Raw genomic sequence first — 18986 nt, 5'->3', positions numbered from 1 at the left:
TGTGTGTGTATGTGTGTGTGCGTGTGTGCGCAACTGATCACTCTGTGCAACCATCAGCCACCGCATTTTTCCAAGGTACTTTGTACAGTGCATTAATCACAGGGACCCTTGAGCGCTTCTACGGATCCAAATATTCCGACCTTGAGGTTACAAGAAAGACATTAGTCCTGATCCATTCAAAGTATTGGAGACAGGGAGAGGAGCAGAGGGAGGGGGCAGAAAAGCTTTCAAGGTAATGAAATTCTGCCATAATTTAAAGGAAAAGACTTGTGGGGACAAGCCTGAGCCAGAGTAAGAAGAAAAAAAGATTAAATTGGATTTTTTTCTTTTTCCCCTTTATTTTAAATTAGGCTTAAGTGCATGTGGGGGGTAGTTTTTCTTTCTCTTTTTTTCCAACAAAAGCATGATAACAGCATTAACGTCCAGAATGAATTGAATCATTTCCAAACCAATTAACCTTTGACAGAATGGATGAGTGGACAGGAATGAGAATGGTGCATAGGGGAGGGGAAAGAGAGAGGTAGGTGGAGGAGAGTGGGCAGCAGTGTGCAGAAACAGGGCTCTGACTGGCAGGGACCTAGCATTTGGGGGGCGTTTGCTGACTAAGAGCATGGCATGAATGGGTCTTATTGGGCTCCTAGAGATACCGCATTCAGACACGTCAATCTGAATGGGGACAATGACACCTGCTCACTTACTTCAAGCCACAAATGTTCAATAACATAATGTTTCAATCCTACTTGGATCTTCATCAGATCAAATTATCTGAATTGCAGACCTGCATCATATATGTATGAAAGGGTATTGATTAAAAAAGTATATAATAGTGGGCACCAAGAGCTAAATTGGGTACAAGATTCAGGGAACTCAATCTCACGTCCCTCTCCCTCCTTGTCTCTGTCCTGTCCATCCTGACTGATAGTAGAGGGGTTGGCAGTTAACCCCACTTATTCTTTATGCTGGCTCTCACTACCTCTCTCCCTTTATCTGTCTATTTCCATTCCTCCCTTGTTGGCTCACACACAGCTGCAGCCGGTCCATTAAGTTAATTAAAGGCTCCATTTTGAGCTGGAGCCCGCTAGCAAATACGAGTGCCAATCAATAGATCTCTGGCTTATTTTGTGGGAGGGAGGGGTGACAGCACTGGTGCTGCATTTGGGGACATGATTTGTAGCGTTGGCAGATGAGCCATGTCCCTCTCTGTCTTGTCCTCTGTCTCTGTCTTATTTGGTAGCCACCCTGCCCCTTCCACAATCTCCTTCCCGCTCTTCACTGTGAAGCCATCTATCACTTCGCCTTCCCTTCTCTACCCCCAGCTATCCACGGCTTTTCCATCTGCCTACAAGGAGTCACAGTCCTGTGTTTCCCTACGAGAGAGCGTTTGCAACTGGGAATTTGTTTTCATCACCATCTGCACAGGGGAGCCAGCTGTGTGGGGTTACACCTGGGGTTGGAGGTGAGGGAGGCTGAATTTGGCATTAGCGGAGCTGAGATCAACAGGGTGCCCAGAGGGATTATGTGAGCTTGGGGACCAGGTGAGGAAGTAGCCGTGGGACAGAAGTGGAGGGTTTCATTATGAGAGACTGCACAGCGTTCCAAAGATCACTAGATGCAATGAGAAGCTAATTTTCCAAGTCTAAGGGTGTCAACATAAGTTGTGAGAAGTGTGGAATCTTTCAATATAAAGCTCACAATTGTTAGAAATGGGGATCATGAAAAAATATTTAATGTAATGGGATGCAACTCTATACCCATATACTGTATGCGTCACATAGACAGGACTAACAATGTAAACCGCTTTACATTGATTCACATTGTAAGTCATCATCAGAAATAAGAATGTGTACAGTGTTCCTCCATTTTCAAAAATCCATGTTTTGTTATTGTCTCATAAGAGTGGAAGGCCCAGGCTAAACAACCATCATCAGCTTCATGTGGCGTTCATCTGCTATGAATAAGGGCTGAGGGCGGCAGGCGGTGTAGCATTTTGAAATCCACATACAAGCTCTCTCTGCTGGATGCCTCTGCTCCAACAGTCCCTCCATTCTTGCAGTCACACCAACAGCATGGCAGTGGCACAGCTCATCGGGCTTCTTCCCAGCAGTCATTTAACAATTCTCTCCCTCCAGGGAGGCGGCCCATACAGGCCTGATGGTTTGTCAGAGTTGTTTGTTGGAGGACTTTTCATTCCACCTTCTTCCTCTACTCCTCCTCTTTCTCTACTCATCTCTCTTTTTTGCCAATGAGAATGCCCGGTGTTTTTTCCACTTTTCTAATCTAAACTCCCTCCTTCTCTCTCCTCTCAGAGAAAGCCCAGGGGGGCTTGTTCATATTCTCTCCTCTTATTGTGTTTCATCTTTCTCCTTATGACACAGAACTATCCCCCCCCAGAGTATCCAGCTTTCAGCCAGGGAGCTGGAGAAAACGCATGGTTAACCCCATTTTATTCTGACTATTCAAAGGTTCCCTGACAAAGCTCTAGAGCTCACGGCAGATAAGAAATCATTCGAATAGAGTAGAAGAGGAGGTTTGGTATGCATTCAACAGAGAAAGAGAAGGCCATTTTCTCAGTTTTTTTGCATTTCTAAGCAATATGTTGCACCATATTGTGCAGCGTACACACAATGGAAGAGCTCACTTACCAAAGAACTGAAACAGCTGGTGTGAAAGTGCTATCCTGCTGTACCTTTGGCTGGCTATATTATCTGTTCCTAGATGGGTTACTTTCTAATATCTATGTAGAACCTCAGGAGATAACGTTAGCACAATGTTACAGTAAGCCCTTGTCAATCATACACTTGACAGTATCTATGATATTTTATTAAATTAAATTTATGATATGAGACAACGCAACTGTTATGTTACTATAGGTCCATATGCAAACTGTTAAATAATTGACAGAGAGCAGCATTCGGCTGGGATTTGACTCCAAAGCCAAATGATGTACCCATGCTTTGTAATATAGCTGCTCCATAAGGTATGACACATAAAAATGTAAAGGGTTACATGGGGGGAAAAGAGGGAGGGAGAGAAATCAGACTTTTCTCCATTGCTGTTTCTGCAATGACCTCATCTCTTTTTCCCCCCACTCTTTTGCTCTTGCTCTATTTCATTTTTTGGTCTTTCTGTCTCTCTATCTTTCACTTTCGTATCAAGCGCACACTCCCACTGCGTTTCTCAAGCACATGCTCCCTCATCCTCGGTCACCCTAACCACCTCATTTCTCCAGCACTCCCTCCTCTCCAACTCTCACTCTGTGCGTAATTCAATCATCCCAAGGAGATGGATATCCGTCCCCTAGGAGCGCTTACGCTCTCCATTTCCTAAAGCGCTTGATCAGATTAATTGATTGTCGTCGTCGTCCCCCCCCCACATCTCTGCGTCCCTTTTGCCAACTGAGGCTGCTGTGGTGGTGGAGGGTGGGAAGAAATCAGGTTTGCATTGATATTTTTATAAAATGGCTTTTTCCTTCTGCCCCCAGACAGACCTCGTAAAAAGACAAAGGGGAATAGATAAAGTACATGAGCTAGTAGAAGGAGGGGCGGTGGGCAACATGGAAGTGTGGAAGCCTGCAGAAACAGACAGGCAGGATTTATAAAGAGGACAAAACAACAACCTGGAGGGTACAGGAGACACAGGGCTGAACAGGAGATCAAGGGACAAGATAAAGCAGATAGGCGATCAATGAAATGAAATAAACAAGGCTGTTGTATAGCACATGTGAGGTGAGTGTGTGTGCATGCATCTGTGTACCATGATGTTTGGCTGCAAGCCCGCAGAGTACAGCAGAGGGTAGAGATGGGAGACTCAAACCAAACCCCACAGGGAATGCAGGAAGACCTCAACTCATCTATTATAACAGTGAGCCAAGCGGCTGCCATGTCTTTTGATTGCTGAGTCCCTGTGGAGGTCTCTCTCTCTCTCTCTCTCTCTTTTTCTCATTCTCTCTCTCTTTTTGGCACTGGGGATGGCAGTAGATTATGGTGCGGTTGCAGGCCTTTGGCTTCAACGTTATGGCAGGGGCCAAATACACAAAAACATACAACACCCACTCATTCACACACACATACACATATAAACTTGGAAGCAAACACAAACACATAGGAACACAAATACACATTGACAGGGATAGGAACTTGCTCGTCTCTCTCTTATCTATCTGCTGCACATGTTCCCCATACGTGTAAAGCTTTTACCTGAGCGCGCCATTACAGCTGAGGCTTTTACCTCTTGAGAGCCAAATTACCTTTCAGATATAACCTTCCCTTTTTCAACTTGCCCTTGACATTTTAGTTCACTTGCATTCCCGCTGTACATATAGACTCAAACACACACTATAAAGCCACACATACACCAGACTGCAAGCAAACGCACAGACACACACACACACACACACACACACACACACACACACACACACACACAAATACAAGTTGCATAGTCTTTGTCAGTAGACGTCCACCTCTACTTATTGCCAATTATATATATATATATATATATATATATATATATATAATATATACAGTACTATTACATTGTGATATTATCACTGAAGGCATCAAAACATGAATGAACACATGTGGAATTATGTACTTAACAAAAAAAGTGTGAAATAACTGAAAACTGTCTGTATTCTAGTTTTCTTCAAAGTAGCCACCCTTTGCCCCTAATTACTGCTTGCACACTCTTGGCATTCTCTTGATGACTTCAAGAGGTAGTCAGCTGAAATGGTTTCCCAACGTCTTAAGGAGTCACAGAGATGCTTAGCGTTGTTGGCCCTTTTGCCTTCACTCTGCGGTCCAGCTCTCCCCAAACCATCTTGATTGGGTTCAGGTCCAGTGACTGTGGAGGTGCACACTCCTCACTCTCCTTCTTGGTCCAATAGCCCTACACAGCCGGGAGGTGTGTTTGGGGTCATTGTCCTGTTAAAAAATAAATGATGGTCCAACTAAACGCAAACCGGATGGGATGGCATGCCGCTGCAGGATGCTTTGGTAGCAATGCTGGTTCAGTATGCCTTCAAATTTGAATAAATCCCCAACAGTGTCACCAGCAAAGCCCCCCACCACCATCACACCCCCTCTTCCATGCTTGTGAAAGAGAACCAGGCATGTAGAATCCACCCAATCACCTTTTCTGCGTCGCACAAAGAAACGGCGGTTGGAACCAAAGATCTCAAACTTGGACTCATCAGACCAAAGCTCAGATTTCCATTGGTCTAATGTCCATTCCTTGTGTTTCTTGGCCAAAACAAATCTCTTCTGCTTGTTGCCTCTCCTTGTGGTTTCCTAGCTGCTATTTGACCATGAAGGCCTGATTCGTAGAGTATCCTCTTAACAGTTGTTCTAGAGATGTGTCCGCTGCTAGAACTCTGTGTCGTATTCATCTGGTCTCTAATCTGAGCTGCTGTTAACTTGTGATTTCTGAGGCTGGTGACTCAGATTAATTTATCCTCAGCAGCAGAGGTGATTCTTGGTCTTCCTTTCCTGGGGTGGTCCTCATGTGAGCCAGTTTCGTTGTAGCGCTTGATGGTTTTTGCAACTGCACTTGAGGACAGATTCAAAGTTTGTTTTCACAATTAATCATGTACTTTCTCAAAATCCCATGATGCAATATTGTAATATTAACATTGATTAAAATTACTCCCTGTTAAATGAATTGGTTGGTATCAGCTGATCAAACTGAGAATCACTACCAAAATCTGCAGATATATGCAAGACAGTCATAAGACTACTCACACAGGTCAATTTTATAGGGCTGCCCAGGGTGAAATAGTTTCATAAGAAATTTTGTAAGCTAATACAGCATATCAAACCTGCTGCTGCATGCTAAAGTCATCTAGCATTCAAAGGAGTCACTTTCCAAGAGCAACCTAACACAAGTTGAAAATCAACGATTACGATTGTAATTAGTTTTAAAAATCAACGCAGAGTGGTTTACTATACTAGAATGTTAACTCAGCCAGAACATGTGTTGTGGAGCTACCCAAATACAAGGGCTTTTATCATTGTGTTAACTCATTCAACTATAGATAGTGATTTAACAGACATTTTTTTTAATTTACATTATTAGTCATTTAACTGATGCTTTTACATTGGCTGATGTATCGCAGTGGGACTCGAACCCAGGTCTCCAACACCAAAGGCATGTGACATATCCACTGTCATATCACCACCATTTGAATGAAAAACGTCAAAATTATTACTTACTATATGCAGCATATATACAGTAAGTAATATATACCTTACTCAGGGTGTGTTCAGTACTCTTGAACTATACATGCAGGTGCAAAAGAGCATAGTTCTGACATTCTATTAGGCCTGTTTTATATATGTTATGGTCATGTTGGCTGTTTTGCTGCAGTGCAGAGGCAAACATGTACAGAGAGCATCTTCAGCAAGCTGAACTCCTGACCTAAATACACAGACTCATCAATACAGACAGTCAAACTGATACACATATACAGTACACAAATGCATACACATGCTTTATGTTTGAGTACACAGCACACAAACTAAATCAACAAACTATTTATTTTTCTTTCCGAAAGACTCTCTCTCTTTCTTACTTTCACCAGACTTTTTATTTGCTTGGGGGCTGAGCTCTCAGACTGGGATTGATCCGGAGCTGCCGTCTTGAACCTGTGCCCCGAGGGCAGCTCAGTGCAAACACGCCGCAGCCCCTCTCCACTTACTCCTATCATGGTTACACTCTGTTACACCATGCCCGCATTTAAACCCACACAACAGATGCACAGCAAGTGCCACCTCTACCTGAACTGCTTTAAACAAACAGAAGGCAAATGAAGACTGATTTTAAGGAAATGCTAATCATACTAAAAAAAAGGAATATCCTCCACGGAAACAGAATTTATAAGTCACAGTCAAAGTGGAAAACCCCAAAACCCAAATAATTGCTTTTGAGGACGCTATTTAAATAACTAGTGTGTGTATAAGTATTGGGGGATAATCAACAGCAGCGTTGGGATGACAGCAACAATTTCATACACCACATCCCATTTGCTGAGTGCTTTTTCATGCACAGAGCACAAAATAAATCCATTATTTTTTGTAAATGCAATAATTCATTTGAACATTTTACATAAATAATTCATACAAAGAGAGCTTTTACAGTGTTTTCACCTGAAGACAGACAGCTAACTAGCGGGAAAACTCACTCCCCCACCCACCCTTCGTTCTTTCTTTGAAGAAGGAAAAACGGGAGGGAAAGGGTATAATTTGTTTGATTCGTTTACTGTTGCTTACTATAAATAAATGTCATTAAGAGTGGTTACTGCACGGCGGCTGTGAAGTTATGAAATAGCTGGCAGCATAGCGGGGGCTGACATAAAGCAACCTGGTGATTATAGAATCCATCCATCCCACATACAGTGCGAGTCAGGAGTCTAATGTCTCTGTGGAGGCTTGCATATGGAAACACACACACACAGTACACTCAAATACATATACAATTAGTCCCTGTGTTTTCCTTGAGTTCCTATAGAGTTTGTGATTGATTGATTCTGGGATTGGTGCTGCAAGACAGGTGGAGCCTTCAAGAGCGCTAATCTACACTGCCTCCTACAGGATAACAGCCCAAATTGGTCTTTTGACTATGGATGAATATGGGAGAAACTGTCATCATCATCATGTTCAGCTGAGCAGATAATGATGACGCCAAATGCTGTTTGCACAGCAGCTATCAAGTCTTCAAATTCAACCACCACAACTGCTTGACAGGAAGGGTGGATTCCAACAGTAGCTTGTGTACAAGGACTATTGTTTCCCAGAGTTGTGTGTAGATGTACATTAAAAAACATCTCTAGTGTTTCTGAGAAATATTTTCTTTATGGCTTGATTATTGTTATTTTCTTCTTCTTATCAATTAGGCCCAAAAGCTTTGCATTCGCTCAAAAGGTTGTTAGTCAGTGAGAGCACTTACCCTGTATTCCTATTCTGACATAAAATGTTCCCTGATGGCAAAATGTAGCACCCTAGCCTTTTTGTTAAAGGCATTTGAAAACCACAAGCATGAGTCAATCCTTACGAGAGGGCAGAGTTCCTACCTTCCATGCAATGCGGTTGCCTTTTGTGTCATGCTCAAGTGCCATAGGGAACTCTCCACGCTCGTAGAACTTGCGAAAGGCGGTTGGTTTAGAAGGGCGCTCCTGAAAAGCCCCTGCAGCCGGGGGACCCACCACCTGGTCAAACACAAAGAAAATGGGAATGAAGAGAGAGGCGCCAAACAAAGAAATAAACAGAAAAAGACATACACAGCAAGTAAGAGTGTTGTTTTATGAAATCAGAATTGACTGTTTTCTCCTACAAGAATAGAATCACTCCCACTGCCTCTTCTTAAAAGTAATTCAGAGAGACACATGTGCCTGCTCCTCTGCTGCTCTAAGGAAGGCAAAACACACATATTGTGTGTGCGTGCGTGCATGCGTGCGTGCGTGTGTGTGTGTAGGCCCTGTAGCCAGAGGCACTGCCAGAGGCATTGTTAGGATCATCTTTTCTCTGCCTCCATATTGGATATGTGCTATTACTGCGCCACTGAAAGCCATTGGGACTCCTATCACATCAGCCACAGTGTCTGCTGCTATTGTTGTGGGGCCATTGGTGGTGGTAACCTTACAACAGATGTAAGTAAATGCAACACATTGTAGTAGAGAGGAGAGGGAGAGAAGATTTTAATACTGTCTTCTATAGGAAAACCACTGGTGCTATTCAATTTTTAAAGATGTAGCCATTAACATGTTGAGAAATACTACAAAGATGATTTGTTAAATTCAGGAGCCTCAAAAGGACAAATTACCCCCAAATACCTGCAAAGAAACAGTCATACTGAATCAAGGATGTGACTGGAACTTCTCACTAAGGACCCAATGTGCAGATTGTTCAAGTGGGAGCCAATCATGTACTTCAGGGATATGGATTTATTTGATTGAAAACATTAGAGCTTTGCAACAGCATGTTGTAGTGGACGAATGACAGAATGTCGGAGCCAATCGTTTTCCTGTCTTTCCCTTGTGTACATCCCTCGCCATCTGTGTCGCGCTGCCACATGACTGGCAGATGTGTTGCTGTCATTAATCCTCAGATTACCACCCATTGAGAAAAAGATTTTTACCACAGCAGCCCACAGGCAGAGCAGAGCAAGACTGGGATGTGTTATCTTTGGCAGGGCTGCCTAAGATTGGTGTGTGCAACTTGAGAGATTTTAAAGGGTTTTAGTCTATTACTACGATGCTCCTCAACAGTAGGAGGTTGTTTTCCATGTTATATTATTCACTAGTGTTGCCTGTTTGTTGCATAATTCAAAAACAAAAATAGATAGAAGAAGCCTCAAACCACAAGTGTAGCTCAGTAAAACTGCCACCAAGGAATGATGCAATATTAAATAAAGTTTCAAGTAAGTAAGTTACATGTGTGACGTGGTGTAGCTGGTGCCATGGCTAGGCTCAAGAGAAACAAGAACAAAGGGAGAAACAATTATGAAGGACTGAGTGCACTCACTGCATTTAAACAGCCCTAATGCACCGTGGGATTGCAGAGAAGTCATTTCAAATGAATTTGTTTGGAGCATTTGTATACCATGCAAGGGATTGTTATGCTGATTTAACAGGCACAGGTTTGTGTACCTGCAGGAGAAAGACTACCTTAAGAAAATGACTGTGACTAACAATGCATGTAAAACACAAGGAAAGGCACATTTCAGTATCACCTACTGTACTACCCCTAAAGAAATCCATCACAACAAATGATACATGTATGCCTGCTATGGTCTTTACTACACTACTGTGTTTTATTTTGAGTATCATTTTAGTTGCAAAGGGGGTGCCCTGGTAGCTCACAGGGTTGAGCGTTTGGCCCATGTATGAAGGTTCAGTCCTTACCACAGTGGCCAGGGTTAAATGTATATTTTTATATTTATGTGAACCAGTGTACGTCTTCTATGTCTGATAATGAAGTGAAATCAAATCAGATATGTTTGTCTTCCCTGTTTTCTCCCTGTCTTTGTTCATTCCTTTCACTGCAGGAGTTGTTTCGCAGCCCTGGCTGTGGAAATAGGAAGCTGTAAAGCTTGCAAGATCAGCACTGCTCCAGCCTGCAGGAGTGACAAAGCCCTCATATCCAGATAGCTACAATGGCGGTTGAGCCACGCTGCACGGGGAGGCTAAAAATAGCTCAGACTGGGCAGCAAGGAGAGAACAAACCCAGACTGCATTGACTGGCTGAGTAGCTTTTATGGTCAGGAATGATGACACTGCAGTCACGTCTAAGGCCTGGGCTCGTGGCTAAGGTTTTGCAAAGTTCACAGCTATTTCCCTGTTTTATCTCCACTTATCATCTCTGGCAGGCAACACACATCAACAGCCAGAAAGGTATATACATACATGCACAATGGCACATTTTCTTGGCTCTGCACACATTAAAGCTAAACACAGACCCTTTTCTTGCTATTGATGTGGGTTGCGTTCCGTGCAGCTTAAAGAAACTGTGATAGGAATAGCATTGTGGACAGATTAAGACCTGCTGGCTTCTTGATGTAATTCCAATGATCTGCCTGCTGCCTCCTGTTCTGCCATTCACGACATTGTGGTCTAAAGCTCCTTTTGAAAAACTGAATTCCAAAGTAATAGCCACTTACCTAGTTTATCCCAAAAAAATAGAGTTTGTTCCCTCTGTTTTGTAGCCTTCTGAGAAGCCACATGAACTCATGGACAGGGCATGGCCTGTAGTTCAGGAGCACCCAGTGCCCACGTTGTAAGCAGCAACAAGCCTAAGTTCTGTCTTGCATGGATGAGCATGCATCTGTGTTAGCTCAATTTAGACTAGCTGTGCTGACGACAACAACTGCTGCTGATTCTGTTGTACTCTTAGCCAGCACGTCGCATCATTTTCAGCTCTGCACGTCTCCTAAACACATTTGAATCATTGTATGGGATTTTCAGCTTTCCGCTTCTCTGTGTGCATTTTTTTCATGTGAGTAGACACAAAGGTGGTTGTGTGGTTATATGAAGTGTTAAGAAGTAAAACAGACCCATGCAGTACAGCGAACCCCCATGTAATGCAAAATCCTAAAACGCTGGCAAAAACACTAAAAAACAGAGTGAACAGGGAGAAAGACAGGAAAAAAGAAGCTTATAACATACAAGCAGATAACATCCCGCCCCTCAGTGCAGGCCATAAAGGGAGCCTGTGAGGCGACAGACTACAGAACAGAGATAGAGGTGGTGTAAGGCAATAAAGGGAGGAAGTGTCTGTTTTGTGTGCCCATGGTGCACACATCAGGGAGTCATTACAAGGCAGGACCGGTCAGATGAGCTCCAGGCTGTCATTTCTCTCCTTCGCCTTCACTATGCCTCCAGATCTGTTTGCTCCCTAATTCTGTTGTCCACTCCAACTAGTTCCACTGTAAACCTGGCTGCCACGAGACCCACAGAGGCAATAACATACAAACATGCACACACACACACACACACACACACACACACACACACACACACACACACACACACACACACACACACACACACACACACACACACTCACGCACACACACACACACACACACACACACAAAACACGCTGAGCTCCCCATGGATGAGCCCCTGCAGAGGTGATTGAGCACCAGCAGGGCCTCATGCTCCTGTCATTTATAAAGGTGTCACCCTGAGAAACAGAGATGCTCCTTCTGATTTTGACACACTGAGTGTGTGTGTGGGGGAGGTAGTCAAAAGGCACTAGGAAAATATGGTAAAAAAATGAATTAAAAGAACGGTTGAGGCAGTATAAAGTCAAAGAAGAAAGTTAAAGAAATATAAAGAGGGTAAGATAGGCCAGGGAGAGACAGAGATTGACAAAATCAAGAGATGGAGAATGGAGGAGGGTGATGGAGGAATAGTGGATATGACCGGAAAAGAGAGAAGGGGAGACAAGAGGTGTGGCTCATCAATCCTAAGGTTGAGTTCAGCGTGGCGGGGCTGCTGCAGCATGTAGGTGATCCATCACTGTGCCTGGGCCTCCAGCTTAAGCACTCTCTCTCTCTCATCTCTTCATCTCTTTGCTATACCACCACACCAAAACACCTCTGAATACCTCTGATAGATGTCTGGTGAAGAGCTGTCAATTCATTGTCAACCCTGCATTGCCATCACCACTGATCCCCAATGAGGCCCTCATTAATCTCTCTTTTTGTTTCAATCCATCTCCTATTAGCCTTCTGCCTCCTTTCCGTCAGGGCAATAATGCACTTTGTTGCATTGTTTTTGTGGGGGAACAAGAGTGCACATAGGTGCATTGCATCACCTGTTTACTGAGGCAGCAAACGGCGTAGGCACCAGCTTGCTCTCTCCCTCTGCATTCTACTGCTGTGCTCGGTTGAGAGGTTATTGAAATCAAGCTCCCTACAGAAGGCCGCCTTTCCTGAGGGAGGTTGCAGGATAGGTGAGTCACAGAGGATGAAATAGACAGGCCGAGGCTCTCCTGATAAGGTCAGCTTGCACATTGCTGCCACAGGCAACAAAATTAGCTCTCTTTATTTACAGGGTATTTTCCGCTGTAGCCCAGCCTGCTGCCTGCCCGCCAGCCACGAGGGACAATGGCTGGGCTAAAGATGTATGCTTTATTCTCAAACTGTATTTAAATGAACAAGACACAGCCAAAATAAAGGAGGTATTTAGGCTGTTCAGGAATCTCTGCTTATATGGCCAAACAATCATTCAACAGGATATTTTTGCTTACTCATTCCCTCTGCTGGGCAAAACACAGACTGGTGGGAGGCTGATTCCTTTCAGAAGAATACATCTGCAATATTTGTGCAGCACTCCATTAATTTCTCATGACCAAACAGCAAGAAGTGCAATTAGTCTGCAAGTGAGTTTCATTATGTGAAGAAATTAGCCCTGTTGTAAGAGACAAGGCCGGATGAGAACAAATGAGTAAAGAGCTCTCACTGGACGGAAAAAAACCCACAGACTGATGAAAGGTAACAGAGTCTTTTGTTCAGAGCTCACAGGAACATATAGGTGTGCTTTACAATTATCACTGTATCAGACACTTTTGCATCAACCATACTGTGCACACAGGCATAAGGACAGGTAATGAAAAAAGTAATGAAAAATGATGACACCGCTAGTCAATGACGACACTGCACACCTCGTGTCACTACAAAGACACAAGGATGAAACAGGTGACAGCCACCTACTATTGAACTGTGCACACTCGGGATAACTTTAAAGAAGAACTTCAGAAGAAGCTTAAAGCATTGAAGAGCGCCCCGCTGTTTTGTGTCTCCTTTAGTTTAACCCTATCACTAAAAGAACAGCATAGACACAGGAAGATATTAATGGGCGTGAAAGAAAGAGTTTGAGGAGGAGTGTGAGGGGAGCAGAGTAAGTGAAAGAGGCTCCGTGTGAGCAAGAAAAAGAGGGTGAGCAAGAAGGAGAGAGAGAGAGAGCGGGAGAATGCCCTGAGTATTTTCTTCTTTTCTCTGTGTGGTCCACTTATCAGCCAGGCAGCAGGGCAGCCTTTTGCGTACAGAGCCCTATTGGCTGATTCATATCACCAAACCACAGTTGAGAAGATGGCTCAGAGTGAATCAGCCTGCATGGCAAAGGCAGAATATAACAGCTCTTACTACTTGTTAAGTGAACGGAAAACCACATGCACTGAGCCCATGAGGCTAAAATTAAATGAGTCTGAACATAAGCCACTGATATACCATGTAAATGTATACAGTGCACCACACACATGCAGGCTGTGTTAAATCATATCATTTGTTGTGTAGTCTTTAATAGTAAATTGATCGATGTATCATCAAATTGGTTAATCATTTCAGCATTAGTTTGAAATTTTACAACACAATGTAATACAGGGCTAAAACAAACGTTCAATTTGTGCAATGTGGTGTGCATGTCTACGAGTGTGTATACAGTATGTCTGTGCGTCAGCAAAGGGAACAAAGCACACTTTCTAGTCCTGGCTGTTAAGAGAGTTGGGCACGCAATGATCCAATGCGTTGTCTTTACTGCCTCAATCAGTGACGACACCTGAAGGTATTAAAACACTGCGCTGGGCCATGAAATTAATGAGACACAGAAGGAAAACTACATCCCTGACCTGCTGCAGTTGCCACTTCTGCTGCTGAGAATGAAGAATTTAACTGCCCTCCCAATTTTATTCACCAAATAAGTAGCTTCTTGTCAATAAACATCCACATAACTGGATTTAATTTATGGAAGACTGAAAACCACCTCAAAGAATATTGATGTACCTGAAGTCAGTGACAACACTTTGTTTTAGAGTGGTTATGGGTTGCTGGCCACAGCTCAGAACAGCTAAATGACTCATCCAAAAGTTTTAACCCAAGTTGGTTTTGCAGGTAAGGAGGCAGTCAACAAAGCAGATAAGGAGGCAGTCGAGGAAATAAACAGCCAGACAGGGAGATACTGAAATGGGCAAGCAGGCTGGAACCAGGCGAGGAGATGAGTAGATAGACAGTGAGACAGCAAAGCAGATGAATGTAGCTGTGCCTTTAGTAGGGATGCATCACTGGGAGCTGTGGGAGGTTTGATTTGGCAGCAATAGGCTCACTGGGGAGGAATAGGAGAAGGACACACCTAGTGCAGCAGGAGGCCATCGATTTGTCCACAGAGCCACAGTCAGACAGCCGCACAGATGAGAGAGTAGAGCAGGTCAGTCAGACACACACACACATACATACATACACACACACAACACACACACACACGCACACGCACACACACATTCCCAAGTGTCACAGGGAGCCCGGCACTGACAGATCCCTGAGGAGTGGAGGGAGGCATGGTGAGATAAGCAGACTGCACATGGGAAGAGATACAGGTTCTACCTCTGTTAGGGGAATATTGTTTAACAGTGAAAACATTATGTAGGTGATTAGTATGTATTGCAAAATGAAATCCAGGCCCTGGGTCTTAACACACGGCCAGTGTGACTATCTATTTCTGGAAATCAGTCTTGCTGCCGGGGGTTTGTTTAAAGACACAACATGAAGAGACCAAAGCCTGGCAAGGTCTGAAATTTGACCTTAACATAAATTAAACTGGAAGGCCACATCCCTGCTAGAAGGTACCCAAGACACAGTCTGCCAAACTAGTTGCACGCATCCAGTCATACTAAACACATACACACTTTATCTTCTCCCTTCCCATTTTTTTTTTACCTACATGAAAGTAACATAAATTGCTTCTTCATCCAAAATGTGTTTACAGACTAAGACAGGAAAAAGGCTCCCAGCAGAGGTTGCTACAGTTAACAGGGAGTAACATATATGAAAAAAGGTCTGTTATTGAGACCTCCAGCTAGGATAATGCTCTGAATGATAGTCCGCCCTTTGGATTAGCCCGAGATACAAAGCAAAACAAAACACTTGGATGTCTTGAAAATAGGTAACTTCTCAAACACCTCTAAGCTCACACTGTGCTTGGAGAAGCAGCTCTCTCAGACAGGGGAGCGACACTTTCGGCTGAGCTACAGGGAGGCACTTGAACAAAGACACACACACATGCACGCAATCATACCAACAAACAAATAAAATGAAGCTAAAGCAAATACATGCCCAAGGCACTTTGTGCCAGCCACCCCTGTCTTTTATTCAGAGAGCAAGATTTGTATGAAAGTCATAGAGATCGGTTTCATGAATTATTGCTCCTACAATCAATCCATCCATCCATCCATCCATCCATCCAATTACTACTGCTTCTACATCTCTTGCTTTGCAGATTGCTGATGCTCTGACAGTGAAACAGGTGTCTAGGTTATTAGTATGAGTCATTCTGTGCCACCTCCCACACCTCTGATGACAAGCATAAATCTATGCATAAAGCTACTGTATGTAAATGAGCAATACTGAATAAGGGACATAACTTAGCCAGTCAGTGTGCTTTTGGTCTCACCAAAACACACCAATGATATTGCTATTGATATGCGTATTGCTGATGCAAAAGATCTCAAAAACAGTCCTACCCAAAGCAAATATTAAAAATATTTGTGAAAAGATGTATTACTGTTTGTTTAAGCAATAGTTAAATATGACCTTCTAAATTCAGTCTGAGCAGCAAAATCCCTTTCCTCTTCAATAATAAAATGACCCCTCATCTGTTTAAGAGGTGTGCTACGTCATCCTCTCTCTTGAATCACCTACACTCTCCAATAGCTTTCCCCTCCACTCACTCTAATTTCCGCTCATAAAAAATCTGCCTTCTACGACTCTCCTTGGCTTGAAGTTTTATGTCTTTTTGTGGCCCATCTCAGAGGAATGTTGTCAAGGTAATGTGATGATGACCCTTAGACTCCTCATTAAATCACTGAGTATCAGAGCATCAACTAAATCTCTAAAATGTTAATGAGGAAATGCAGGCAAGACAATACAGGCGACCTTAAAAAAAAGGCGGGAGGTTTTCTTTGATCTGTTTCAACTAAAGGTCTAAATCACAATCTCTTTCATTGGCACTCACATCAGCATCCGTGTCACAACCTTATTCAGACAGCCAGACTGTCAGTCCAAACAAAGTCAGTTAGATTCAACAACACTAAAGAGATGGGTGTCAGAGTGACAGATGGAAAGTTGAGCATCTGTCAGTGTGCTGAACCGTTTGGCTGAAATCAAAGGCAGATGAGGGCCTTCAAAGGACAGGCAAAGCTGTGTCTGAGGCCAGACATGCTCTGGTGTGCTCCGCAGATATGGGCCAAGAGGTTATATTGCTTTCTTCTATCTTTTCCTTTGTTCTCCTTTGTCTTAAGGGAGTGAGAGGCTGAGAGAGGAAAAGAGACGTTTAAAGAGGTAGAGAGACAGGAAGGGAGAGAGAGAGAGAGAGAGAGAGAGAGAGAGAGAGAATGAGTCATAAAGAGGTTGCCTATCTCCCTCTGCCATAGCAAGCCGTGTTGGTCAAACACTCCTTAGTAGAATTTGCATGGTGTTTCCGGATGGCAAGGGTAATGAGCAAAGGTGGCTGCATCAGAGAAGTGCCAGGCCGTGATGAGGATCATTTATGACAGTATCAGAGTACTTTTGCCCTCCAGCCCTTCCCTTCTCGTGCCTTCTCCAGCTTGCTGCGACAGAGCCGTTGCCTTCAGCGTACCTTCAACTGGGAGCACTTTGACTCAGCTGGATGCGAAGCATGAGCTAAATAGCAGAGTAATCCTCAATGGAATTGTGAAAGGAACGTACACACCACTTCAAATCACATACAGTTTGCAGGTTTACTTTCTTGGCACTAGGTGAAGAACAACGAAGCCCTGGAGCACCATCTATGAAGTTGGCTTCTGTGCGTTTCAAACTGCATTCGTTTTGCAAGATGGTGGAACTGGTGGTCTTCTCTCAAATCCCACCTCTCTTTATATTCCCCATTTAAGTATTCTTTTGTATTGCAAAATGTTTTTTTATAACATTTATTACAAGGTTGCATTTGCTATATATGACTACTGCATGGTTGAGGTTGACATTGTCCTTGAGGGATTACAAACATACAGCTCATTTTTGTCTCTGTGGTAGTCAGCAAAATTGAAAAGGTCAAGTCAATGTTATTGCCCTGATGGTGATTTTAAAAGATTTTCAAAGTGGGGGCTAGCAAAACAAAGGCCACCGTTTGGCATTATTGGATTGGAACAACAGTATTTGTCAGATACATTGATTTTTTCTGTGACTGGTTCTTATTATGTTGATGTAGGCAGTGTGCCTGCCACATATGACCCTGTAGTACACGTGCCAACACTATGAGGGCCCTCATCTCCTCTAGCAAGGACAAGTCAGTCTGATGGATGATAATGATGGAGGGTAGTTGAATAAAATGCTAATGTCCGTCAGTTAAATACACTTAAGCATAGCCTCATTTAGGTCCAGAATATGAACATTAGAGCAGTAATGTGTCACTTGTAACAGGTACATTTACACAAAAACACAGACACACAACAAAATACTTAACTTGGAAGTACAGTAACTTTTCATCAAGGAACATTTCCTAAGACAAACAGCTTCATAACACAGTTAAGGCGTCAGAGACAATTAGCAGTGTTTGTCAGCTATAAAACAGCTACACATATTCTTTGTAAATCGTTATAATCATTCACAGAAAGAACCAAACAGGCATGCCTTATTGCCATGTTGACATTTTTTGTCAAAAGTTGCCATTGTCAACAGCATGTAACGTTAGCTTGCTAGCTCGGAGGTTGCTAAGTTGTGAAGGTGCAAAGCGGGAAGCCCGGCTTGTCAGTCTTATTTTGGCAATGTACTTCCAATCATCCAGATTAATCCAGACTAGGCCTGCACGATATTGGAAAAATCTGGCTAACGTGGCTAACGTGAATGACAATGACGGCATGTTGCTTCCTCTAAATTCCAGGTTGTGGTCGACTAGCGGGGCCAGCTTGTTAGTTTGATAAATTGATCAGACCTGCATGTCATGCGCACTAGCAACAAACTCTGTGTATCCAATTACAATTAAATCAGTGGGAATGACGTTAGATCAGACACAGACTTCTGTTGTAGATTAGTGTTAGGTTTCCAGCGTCGTGGCTCCAAAACCGTAACGTTAGTTGGGACAGACGGACCCCTTGTTTGTTTAGGCTAACTATATTAGCTTTAGCCTGGTTGCCCACATGGCTACCTGTGTTAAAGGCGAAGGGTCGGCCAGTAATAATCACGTAAAAGGAGAACGGTGGAAGTTTACTTTTCTATCAAGCAGCAAAAAACAAACAAAACAAAATTGTTCAGCCCTAATCCAGACAAAACAGCGTTGATTTTGCAACGTATCTGGACCTCCACAACCGGTGCAAAGCGGCAAAAGTGGTTATTTTGGCCATATAGATGACGGAAATAAACTTGTGATGTGAAGTGATGTTGGGTGAAGTTACTTCTTGTTGACATTTGAAATATTTTCAAACAAAACAAGACTAGCTTGCCCCTCCCTCCTCCTCATCCCGTCCCCTCCCTTCTGTGCTTCC

At 43.3% G+C, this 18986-nt stretch overlaps 1 protein-coding gene across 2 annotated transcripts in view; it reads right to left on the bottom strand.

The window, feature by feature from the left end:
- pacrg (PARK2 co-regulated) overlaps positions 1 to 18986 on the bottom strand; it is a 130995-nt gene that overhangs the window by 102772 nt on the left and 9237 nt on the right. Inside the window, exon 2 of one of the 2 annotated variants that reach the window (XM_032501077.1) lies at positions 8066 to 8200. The exons of the other annotated variant lie outside the window; for it this stretch is intronic. Coding sequence (XP_032356968.1) covers positions 8066 to 8200 — 135 coding nt within the window. The remainder of the gene's footprint in view (positions 1 to 8065; positions 8201 to 18986) is intronic. 2 annotated transcript variants of the gene reach the window in all.

The sequence above is a fragment of the Etheostoma spectabile genome, chromosome 20 (genome assembly GCF_008692095.1).
Source record: "Etheostoma spectabile isolate EspeVRDwgs_2016 chromosome 20, UIUC_Espe_1.0, whole genome shotgun sequence".
Lineage (NCBI taxonomy): Eukaryota > Metazoa > Chordata > Actinopteri > Perciformes > Percidae > Etheostoma > Etheostoma spectabile.
This window is presented reverse-complemented; position numbering and strand designations above follow the sequence as displayed.